General features: G+C 49.3%; 1 protein-coding gene across 1 annotated transcript; it reads left to right on the forward strand.

Annotated features, from left to right (window-relative positions):
- Window positions 1-1,577: 1,577 nt before the first annotated feature.
- REG4 (regenerating family member 4) lies at window positions 1,578-9,497 on the forward strand (the record flags this gene model as incomplete). Its single annotated transcript, XM_081112913.1, has 5 exons — window positions 1,578-1,635; window positions 4,437-4,534; window positions 6,870-7,007; window positions 9,100-9,202; window positions 9,326-9,497. 5 exons carry the CDS (start codon window positions 1,578-1,580, stop codon window positions 9,391-9,393), a joined length of 465 nt encoding a protein of 154 aa, XP_080969039.1. The 3' UTR covers window positions 9,394-9,497.
- Window positions 9,498-11,950: the final 2,453 nt, after the last annotated feature.

Raw genomic sequence — 11,950 nt, forward strand, 5'->3', positions numbered from 1 at the left:
TTATTTGAGAGCTAGAACACGTGTCCTGATTTTTTAATCCTAATGCATGCTTAACTGAGAAGTCAATGAATTGCCCATTTTCATAATTACTTGGGGGGAAATCTTGGGCCCATTCCCATGCTTACACTAAAATAAATGCCAGATGGATGAAAATAGAGGAGAATATGGGTATGTATGTGGATGGTGATGGCCAGTTTTTCTGATATCAATTCCAAAGATAGAAAGGAGATGGGAGATATGACGATTTTTGAAATTTTCAGAATGGCAAACAAGATAAACAAGAGAAAATACAAAATGGGAAATATTCTGAGTAATATACAAAAGGCAATAACTATTCAAAAAAAGGTTTCACAAATTCCCGAGAGAAAAAAAGATAAACAATCAAGTAGCAAAGCTATAAACCAAACCTTTACAAAAGAAACTTTAAAATCTCATCCCTGTATGAAGAGATGTTCCACTTCATTAGCATATTTTAAATGCTAACAAAAACAATGAGGTGTTTCTCTAATATACCAGCATTAGCAAGAACGCAATAGACAAATTGGGCATTCATTGAGGGTGCAGTTAGTGGAATGTACAATGCAGCCCAATGGAGGGCATCTGAGCCATGGGTATCAATGCAGCAATGCCCACGTTCCGTGCAGCTAGAACCCTGTGGATGCGAATTTATACCAAAGAAAGGATCGAAGCTGCATAAAAATTACACGAGTGGAAAAGATTTATTACCACCAATTTGTTTCTAAGAAACAAAACCAGGTTGCAGGACTCTATGACTCCATTTATGTAAAATCTCTCACACAGAGAGATGTATATGGAAAGAGGTTTATAAGCTGGTTTCTAAATTGTGTATCTCTGGGAGATGGGACTTACTTCTCACTTTCTAGTTTTTCACTGAGCATATACTGTTTGATGGTGGGACAAGATAACAAACTTTTATTTTAAAAAGGGCTGTAAAAGGGCTGCGCTTGAGTCAGAAAATCTGGTTGTAGCTGTGTGACAGTGAGCAAATGACCTTAGACCCATCAGCCTCCGGTTTCCTCGACTGTAAAATGCGGGTGTTAAGAGCATATATTCGCTTTGAAATTTAGCACCAAACAATTCACTGCTTTGATTTGATTGACTTGTCCACAGCAAGCCCATTACTTCCTGGTCTGTGAGAAATCTTGCCTGCGACACCCTCTGGCGGTGCCCCTGAGAATAGCAGGGGCAGGCTCTCCACAAAATACCTAATGCCTCCGCATGGACTTTTAAACCATTCAGCCCAGTACAGCGAGGTCCCTGGCACTGGCCCAGAGACCTGGCAGACATGAACAACACCTCATACGTTCAATGTTCCCACTCTCCTAAACATTTAGTTGAAGATGCCCTTTGGTGTATAACCTTGGTTTAGCCAGAAAAATATTTTTGTTCTCCATATGTGATTTGGCAGCTGAATTCCTAGCTCCATCTCACCAGCGCACATGTGTTCAGATTGCAGATCTAAGTGAACCCAGGAGCTTCCAGGGAGCACTGGCCAGGGCTCTGAGATCCTTTCGGTAAACGGTTCCGAAGCTCGTCTGCCCCCGGGGAAGAGGAGGATGGCCTCCAAGAGCGTGTGGCTGCTCCTGCTGGTGGCCGTCACCGGTGCCCTGGGCGGTGAGTATCGGGCCCTTGGCTGGAACAGAGCCCACGGCCAGGGTTCGTGACACTCATACGGCACAGCCAGATCCATTTGCCCCCAAAATATTTAGGCACTTCAGGAAATAGATGCTAAAGGCAAAAACGAAAGACAAGATGATGTAAATAAAATAAATGCCAGGAATTTAGAATCAAGAATTCCAACCTTGTACGATTGTGAGCCATAGTCAACTCATCAGCGACATGTAGATGATAACAATTATTTTGCAAGTTTGTGAAGGGTAGAGATATGTGTTTAAAACACCTGACACCTCGCCATCAGTAAATGAGGGCTATACTCAGAACTGCCAACGTTTATGCCTTGCTTTCCTACTTGACCAGATGGGGAGTTTGGGTTGGAAAGATGGATAACGGCCTAGCATCAAGTATAAAATAACATGTCAACAAAGCGGGGGGCAGTACCCTAGAATCCACCAGTGCAGAAAACGGGAAGAGTGAGCTAAAGATAAGTCTCAACAAATATCTGAAATGAAAGGAATGTAGGCCCCATTGTTCTATTGATGAGGAAAATGCGGTCCCAAGAAGGGTAGAGACATGCCCGAGGTCTCTCAGTAAGGTTAGGGGGTGCTCAGGCTCAGTCCTGGGTGCTCCCGCCATTCCCTATGGCCCCGCTGGGCATTGTATGTGGGGGAGGGGGGGTAAGTGGGGAAACCATGCCCCCCCCCCCGGCCCACTTCTGTTGAGAAAAGAGCCTCTTGTATACAACCCGGCTCTTCACCCAGAGGGGATGACCTTGGCTGGAGGGGGGATTGGAAGGAAACACAGAGAGAAGCAGGGCTCTTTGGCATCATGTTGGTGGCCATGGCTGATGTCTGTGGTCCAGCCACCCGCTGTCCCATCCACCCATGGACCCGGGGCACTCAGACACCTCTGAACCGTGCCAGCATGTGTAACTCAGAGGTCCCTGCTGCAGAGCCGCCTCCCATGCCATTTCTAACCAACTAACCAGTAGTTCCTGTTGCTCTGGTTCTGGCTTCCCTGAGGCAGCTTGAAATTTGCCCACACTCTATGCTGGGACGTGAGAAACAAGCCCCCACTCGAGGGTTCACTGAACCTCTCTGGTTCCTCCCTCAGAGAAGGTAAAGGCAGAACACTCACCCCCGGCCCATCCATTCCTTTTTTACAGCTCTCCCTCCCAGCCCTACAAAGACTTTCTCCTGATTCTACTGTCTTGGCAGGAGGGGAGTTCTCACAACACATCCTGTTATTCTTTGCATTATGGCTTGTGGAGGAGTCTAGGCTTGCATTTAAGGGGAGTGTGGGAATGAGAAGGGCATTTTCTTTCTCAGGGAGACTTGATGGTCAAGAGCATCACCCTGGGGCCTCAGCAGTGATTTCTCTGACCTGGCCCTCAGCTGCCTTTCACCTGAAACAATTCACTCAACGCGTAGGGAGACAAAAAAGCAACATGACTGGTGGGCAATGAAAGACTTCCATCCAGCGACCATTTTCAAAAGGATTACACTGGTCATAATGATAGCATGATTAATTTTAATAGCTGCAGTTACTTAAGTAGCTACTATTTACTGAATAATTACTACATACCAGCTCTATGCTAATCGCTGTCCGTGCAGCATCTCCTTGAATCCTCCCAACAATCTAATGAGAAAGGTACATGTTGTCAGTCATTGTGCAAACACTACACTAAAGCTAAGAGAGGTCACAGAGTGCTCCCGAGGCCACAGCTCGCAGCGGTGGAGTAAACAGGCTGTTGCATCCAGGCGACACGCCAGCGGCTGAAGGCTCTCGCCACGCACGTGGTGACCAGGAGCTCTGGCACCAGGAGAGGTGGGGCTGGGGGCTGGGGCTGCTAGGAACACTCGCCCTTGCCCAGGTCCCACCTCATCTCCATCTGCGTGACGTCAACAGGCCACTTCACCCCTTTGAGGTTTTATCTGTACCGTGGGGATGGACATCTCTCTCTCTGGAGGTCTGGTGATTAAAGAAGGCAATCTGAACGGTTCAGGGACACAGCCCATTCACCAATCGCCCAACAGGGAGAGTTTACCGCTCTGGGCCACGCTTCCTTGGCTCCTGGGCCCAATCCTCCCTCTCTCCCCTTTCTCCCACGCCTGCCTGATGGACACCCTACCCTTCCTTGCCCATTCCTGCCTCCACTCCTCTGCTCACCCACCCCCTTTGCCTAACATGGCCCCTCCCCGGGCTACTGTCTCACGGCCCAGCTCATCTGAGTTTTCAGCCCAGCTGCCATTAGCCTGTCCTATGTCTCCCTGGGCAAAAAGCCACTCCCTCCTTGTCATGCCTGAAGCTACCAACGCAAGCCCTCGCCCTCTCCTGGGTGCCTCGACATATAGCTGTTGGATCTCAGTACCAATGTGGGGGTTCCACCCAATGCATTTGTTGATGGGAAATCGCCATCAGATGGGGTGGGGACCCATGGGGCCCAGGGTGAGAGGGACCTGAGCCAGACTCCGCTGGTCACCTGACTTCATCGCCCCTCCGCTGGCTGGTGGAGCACAGCGACACTTTGGTTGTCCTGGAATTAGTGTCGGTTCAGAGTCAGCGTCCAGTAATCCTCCAAGGATCCAATTTGTACTTTTCCCCAGTGCACAGCCATTCTGGTAAGAGGCCGTCGTCCCCTTGGGGAAAGGCTGGGGAGGATTCAGTCTAGAGTATTCACAGCCTAGGAAAGTCCGAGCCTCCCTTGCATTCCAGGGACACCCGGTCTGTAACGGGATGGAGGGGAAATGGATGGCTTTTGCCATCAGAACTTGTCATTGCCTTGTGCTTGCGTGCAGACATCCTCATGAGGCCCAGCTGTGCTACCGGGTGGTTTTACCACAAGTCCCATTGCTACGGGTACTTCCGGAAGCTGAGGAATTGGTCCGATGCTGAGGTAAGACATGCTTGTCCAAAGCCGGGGGCCACCCTGGGCTCCAGACCTCCTTTGACTCCGAATCAAGGGTCCTTGCTGGGCATCCTGAGAAGTCACCTGGCTGGTGACATGGAGAGAAGAGGGCTGTGTGCTCAACTCAGCCCATGTTTCAAGCACTGATGGAGCGGGCGCTCTCTGCCCGGACCCTCAGTGGGCTGCGAAGATGTGAGAATGAACAGGACACAGCCCCTGCCTCCGGGAGTTCACTGTCAGCAAGAGAGACGGAACTGTGTGAGTCAGAGGAGGACGAGGAGCTGAGAAGTTACAGAAAGAGCCATTGCATTGCAGTAGGAGAGCTGCCAGGAAGAGCAGGGGTGTGGCCAGGCCTGGAGCTCAGGCCTCAGACCCTGACAGACCGTGAGGCAGAGGATGGAGAGCTTAGTGGTCCTCACGGCCTGACAAATACATCAGATCAGTTCACCACGGCTTCAGAGATACCCAAGGAGCCAGTCGAATGAGTTATTCAGGGGAGCGTGGGGAGTCCGCTGTGCCTCTCTGGCCTGTGGTTGTTTCATTGAAGTGACTGCGGGGGCCTTATGGGAAAGTATGGGGTGACCTGGGCCCGGAATGGCCTCAGAACCCCTGAGACAAGCAACTCAGCACTGATGGCGAGATAGCTACTGAGGATCCAAGTCTTCTCTGGCCTTAACACGAGCAGAATTCATGGGGATGGTGGCATGTAAACGGGAAATGTCTTCCCAAGATCCCAGCGAGAGGAGCTAGCAAACCCAGGAAGTCAGCCATAACGCAATGCTTTCCTGAACTGATGTGAATGATAGTTTAAAATATATAGATATATATACAAACAAGGGGTCCTCAGGCTGTCCATGGCAGAGGGTCGGGGGGTGGGGGGGAGAAAGAGTGATGTGGGAAGCAGCTTGAGAAAACCTTGGGAGGCATTTGTCTGCCTGTCCCCGGAGATTCCAGCACTAATTCTGCCAGAACGAGGGCAGGGGCGGGGGCGGGGGTGGGGGCGGGGGTGGGGGGGCGTGTTGGAAGCTGACCGGGACCTGGGAGCTCCTCAGACCTGAGTTTAAGTCAGGGCTCTGATGCTCCTTAGTCACAGAAGCACCTCACTTTACCAGTTTTCTTGCTGTAAAATGGGGGCAACACGTTGACCCCCGGGGGCTGTCAGGGGGACTTATTAAAGCAAGTTGCCAAAAGCCGGTGGCACGCGGTAGATACTCAGTTCAGGTTTTCCAGGCAAAAAAACGAGTCCACAGGATCGAGACCGAGCCTTGGCAGTTAGCCATGCAGCACCGGAGGCCAGAGGAGGTTCTGGACGCCGCGGTCCCTGCTGTTCTTGGCTCCCTGCCAGTGCTGATGGGCAATCTTAGTGCCCGAGGCTCCTGGAAGCCATCCTGGGGACAGACGGGGAGAATGACAGGGAGAGCCCATCTCGGCTGCAGAGGCGGAGGGAGGGCCGAGTCCTGTTCCAGCTTCGCCGCCACCAGCTGTGTGAGCTTGGAGGGAAAATATCGCTTAAACACTCCCAGCCCATTTCCTCTCCACCCCAGGAAGTTCTGTGCCTGGTGCACCCACTACATGTTGACTGGTAATCTGGCCTCCATGCCTCACACATCTGAAAGTCAAGTGCAACTCCCAGTAAAAAAGCAGTTAGGAGCTGTAGAGTGGATGGCGAGTGTGAGGACTGAGCTATCATTACACAGGGACCACACCTCACCCCAAGCAAGAGCCTGAAGGCAAGCACTGGAGTAGCAGCCACGGCCAATCCATGTTTTTATTACATTAAAGTTCTATCCCGTACGCAGATCCCGTAACACAGTGTATATCTCTATCGATAAAATGCGTATAAAGTGTTTGCTTCGTTTCATTGGACAGTAAGTTTCAGGTTGGAGAATAGCACATTTTATAATCAGTGGCTTCTTAGATTTGTTTGGGAGGTAGTATTATAAAACATAATTATGACAAATGTGGCCTCCTGACAACTCCCTGGGTCGCGGTAATCATTTTCTCCGTTTCCAGATAATGAAACTAAGTGAGCTCAGAGAGGTGCACTGACTTGTCCAGGTCACATACACTAATGAGAGGCAACACCAGGACCCCAGGCACTTCCACGGACCCTACAGCCCGGGCCCCTGCCTGGAGCTGCCTCGTCCTCTGTGACCCGGCACTTGTTCCCTCCCTTGGTGACAGGAAGGCCAGGACGCCTTCTGTGGGGTTTAGATGACGACTTCCGGAGGCAATGGGGTTGTGAGAGGCCCCACTGCATGGCACAGGCGAAGGCTGTGCTTTTAAACCTCGAGGCATCACCGTGACTTCTCCTTGCCCACAGCTCGAGTGTCAGTCCTTTGGGAACGGAGCCCACCTGGCGTCTATACAGAACCTACAGGAAGCCAAAGCCATCTCCGAGTACATAGGTGGCTACCAAAGGAACCTGCCCGTGTGGATCGGCCTGCACGACCCGCAGAAGGTAAACTCGGACGTGGCCCACAGAGGCCCTGTGGGAAAGCCAGAGAGCTAGCCCCGCTCCGGAACTGGCCGCCAGGCCCCCTGGCAGGGGGCACACAGAGCGGAGCTTACACATGCCTCCAACTGAGAGGGGCCAAAGCCTCCAGGTCAGGGTCCAGTTCCAAGTAAAGTCCTCCCCAATCTTAGAACGCAAAATTACCATCTTTTTTTTTTTTAAAAAAAAATGTTTGTGCAAACACATACACACATACCTGGTATGGCACCCAGCTTAATTAAATCTCCATTGGATCTTGGCTTAAAGTTGGAAACTTTCAGCTAAGCTTTCTCCTAGATGTCCTTATGTTTTTTAAATTTTTATATTTTATTGGGGGGGGGGGGGTTGTTGTTCCACTTATCTGTGCACTCATTGGTTGTGTCTTGTATGTTCCCTGACCGGAGATGGTACTGACCCCCTTGGCGTACCACAACAGTGCTCTAGCCAACTGAGCCACCTGGCCGGAGCCGATGCTCTTATCCTTTTGATGATTCCTTAACCTTTTGCACTAGACCCTCATTTTCCTCTCCGTCAACACCTCACTGTAAGGAGCGGCCTGTGAGGTCTTCGGGTGGAGGTCTCGGTGGGATCTGCCGTGAGCAGGTTCTTCGTGGGGTGTCTATAGTCAACCCAGACAAACGTAAGGAGCACAGGAGCGAACACCCAGACAAACGTTCCTTGATAAAACTTGCCCACCGATGTTACACATATTCTTTACAATTCATTCTCCATTTTTATGTATTCACACTGCTACCAGCCAGAGCTCTCATCCAGAGGTAAAATATTTACATCTAGCCGAAACCGGTTTGGCTCAGTGGATAGAGCGTCGGCCTGCGGACTCAAGGGTCCCAGGTTCGATTCCGGTCAGGGGCATGTACCTGGGTTGCAGGCACATCCCCAGTGGGGGATGTGCAGGAGGCAGCTGATCGATGTTTCTCTCTCATCGATGTTTCTAGCTCTCTATCTCTCTCCCTTCCTCTCTGTAAAAAATCAATAAAATATATTTAAAAAAAAATATTTACATCTATTTCAACCAGATAGGCTTTATCATTCATTTTTATACATTTGTGACTAAAGAAAGGAAGTGGCGAATGAACGTTCTAGAAAGTATGTGATGTCTCTAGTTATCAAAGAAATGCATATTAAAGCGACATAACTTGACTTATTGTTCTATCAAACTTTTGTTTTGTCTTAATCAATATTTTTTCAATATTTTTAAGGATATGCCTAATTGCCCACTGGATGGGGATGTAAATTCCTCCAAATGAATCATTTTGGACAGGAGTTGGCCATGAATATCAATCCCCTCAAACGATTCATGCCCTTTGGCCATTCATTCTATTTCTGGGATTCTATTCCAAGAAAATAATTTTAAGTATAGAGACAGCTTTATGAATAAAGTTATAGCAGTATTATTTGTAATAATTGTAAATTGAAAACAATATAAACTTCAATCATTAGGGGAATTATTCAGGTAAATTATGGTACAGACTTAGCATTAAAAAATGTTTCGGAAGCAAGATAGAGTTGGGTATATATTTTAAAGATCACCTGTTTTTTAGTTCACAAGCATATTGTGATAGATAAAAATGCTTACACCACAAATGAATACGCTAAGAGATGAGTAATGTTTATGGAGCGACTTTCAACGTTTCCTTTTTCACACATTCCTGTGCTTTCCCACTTTTTAAAATAAAAACTGCATTTTCACCCAGCCAGGTGGCTCAGTGGTTGAGTGTTGACCTATGAACCAGGAGGTCACTGGTTTGATTCCGGTCAAGGGCACATGCCTGGGTTACAGGCTCGATCCCCAGTGGGGGACATGCAGGAGGCAGCCGATCAATGATTCTCTTTCATCATGGATGTTTTATACCTCTCTCTCCCTCTGCCTTCCTCTCTGAAATCAATAAAAATATATTTAAAACTAAAAACAAGAAACAAGAACTGCATTTTAGAGGGGCCTGAGGGCTGTACCTGGGCTGTGAGGGGGTGGGTGACCCCCGGGGCTGTGAAAGGCGGGGCTGACCTCTGCATGCCCTCTGTCTCCTGTCACCCGAAGAGTCAGCAGTGGCGGTGGATCGACGGGACCTCGTATTTATTCAAAACCTGGTCGGGCAGGTCCATGGCTGGAAACAAGCACTGCGCTGAGATGAACGCCCACAGTGAGTTCTAAGGCTCCGCCCTCCCCTCCCCCTTACCTCCGGTTCCAAGCAAAGCAGCCAGAAAACGCTGCTCAGCTCAGCACGGAGCCGCACGCATTTACATGGCTGTTCATTCTCTTACAGACTTTTTAACTTGGAACAGCAAGGAATGCGACAAGCTCCAACACTTCCTCTGCAAGTACCGGCCGTAGAGCAGGAATCGGGTCCCGCAGCCCCGGCCCAAACCCCTCCCCCCTTCTTGCCCTGCCACCGTGTCTATGTCTGATCATTGCCTCAGGAAGTAAACGTGGTAACCATGCTGGTGAGGCTCTTACTGCACTGTTTTTATCGGGTTAGAGGCAGAGCCCTCAACATCGATACAACAATGGCTTCCAGCTCTAAATGCTCACCCCACAATCGCTATCCATGACACTCCTCTTTCCTCCTCCCGCCTCCACCTGTCTCGTGCAGACTAGGGGTGCACATCCCTCCTGATGGAAGAGCTGGGTGTCTGGCCACAGGGATACAGGTTTGAAGACGGGAGGAATCGCTAGTGAGCTTTGGGTCACAACTGACAGCCGGACCGTCTCAAGCAAACAAGAAAAAGTATTGGTTATGTCACTTCGCCGTCCACAGGCAGGTCTGGGCTTCAGGCATCGCTTGACCAAGGGCTCCACAAAGCCCCCGGGGTGGGGCTTTCTCTCCGTACCCTTTGACCTTGTTTTGCTGAGAATAAACTTCTATTATTCCACCCCATCTAGTTGCACGGTTGGCTACAGCAGCTCTGATCCTCACCTTGTCAGGAAAGAGAGTCACAGCCCTCACACAAAAGCTTCCAAATTACAGCCTCTTCGGCCAAGAATATTGAGTCACATGCTCCCTCTTAGCCAACACTATGGCCAAAAGGAGGGACTGGGATGGTTAACTTCGCTCAGGTAGCTCCCTGGAGCCCAGGGGTGTAGTCTGCTTCCCACAAAGGCCGCTGCTGCAGATAGAGTTCCTGTCTAGGAGGCATGCCCCTCTGGGGAGGCACAGCCCATGGGCCGCAGGACCAGAGCAGGCTGCCCCCTTAGCTGTGTACTTAGGGCAGTGCACCTGCTCACAGCCCTCCTGGGGCCCTGCTGGCTGAGAGCAGGTGAGGTGGTTCTCCACCTGGGGGCCAGGGGCCATCCTTGGGGAGCTCTGTCCTGAGGCCCCACAGAGGGACTTTAGACTCAAGTGTCTGAACCGAGACTGGAGAGGCACCTGATGCCAAAAAGAAAGCAACCAGGTAGATGCTGTTCCCCCAAGTGTGCTCACGGGCATAAAACTCCAGCCACCGCCTAAGGCAGTTTGTTATACTGGGAAGAGCAAAAGGCTTTGGAATTAGGCCTCTGCGACTGCCTCCAACTGGCTGTGGGAGGTGGAGCCTGACATCTCTGAGACCCTGTCTTTTTTCTCGGGAATCTAAGGGCTAAATTGGTGGAAACAGGTCGAGTTTGGAATGGGGCCTGACATGCATGCTTAACAAGTGCAGCTGTCCTCTCTGAGAGTGACACAAGCTGTCATAATAGCTGCTTACGACCGTGACACAAGCTGACACCCTCCACTGGGGAGGAGGACAGCAGCACAGGAGAAACTTGGGCTCCAGGAAACTCTGTGCATGTGTCTCCTGGCCCATGGGGAGCCCACGGGAAGCAATACAGACAGGATGGTGAGGGAGGTGCGTTCCAAGCTCTAATTCAAAAATCTAGCACACGTTTCCCTCAGACTTACTCCATGTGAAGTCATCATAGTCACTGCATGGATGAAGGCAAAGGAGAGTAAGCTGAGGGCATAAAGATTAAGCCAGAAATCATACAGGTGAAAATCTTTGTGATCTTGGGTTAGATGTCTTAGGACACAAAAAGCCAAAACCACAGAAGAAAAAAAAAATCAGAAATTATCATCAACATGAAAAGTGTTTGCTCTTAAAATATACTGCTGAAAAGCTAAAAGACATGTCATGAAATGGGAGAAAAAATATTTGTACAACATAGATCTGAGAAAGGGCTTGCAATTCAATAAGAAGGCAACTTGATTATTTTTTAAATGGGCAAAAGAAGTGAACAGACACTTCACCAAAAAATACACACGAATAGCCAATAAGCACATGAGTAGATATTCAACCTCACTAGTTAATTTAACTAGAGTACTGCTAATTAAAACCAAATGTGGCTATCCTAGGAATGCAGGATTCAGCACAAGAAAATCAACCAATCCGTGTATGTTAATAGCATGAAGGAAAACCCTCACATGGTTATCTCAGTTGGCTTTATTTTAAGCATTCGGCAAAGTCTATCTTCCTTTTATAATTAAAAACAATCTCAGAGCCCTGGCTGGCGGGGCTCAGTTGGCTGAGCGCCATCCTGTGCACTGAAGATCTCCAGTTCATTTTTCTGATCCTGTTTACTCTGTAGGATTATTACCTGACTTTTCCTCTAGATCCTCCTCCCCGTAAGCAAACACAAACAAGAGGAAATTTATTCTGCCTCTGCTCTGAACCACAAGCCTGACTATTGCACTTCACCTGCAGGCATGATGATGGTGGTGTGACAACCTAAATCTTGAAGCTAGCAAAGTTGCACGCTGCCAAGTTCCTTCCTTTAAAAAAAAGTATATATATACGTATATATATATATATTCAGAGAGGAAGGGGGAGAGAGAGAAAAACATCAATGATGAGAGAGAATCATTAATCGGCTGCCTCCTGTACACCCCACACTGGGGATTGAGCCCGCAATCCAGGCA

The sequence above is a fragment of the Myotis nattereri genome, assembly GCF_964212035.1.
Source record: "Myotis nattereri genome assembly, chromosome: 18".
NCBI lineage: Eukaryota > Metazoa > Chordata > Mammalia > Chiroptera > Vespertilionidae > Myotis > Myotis nattereri.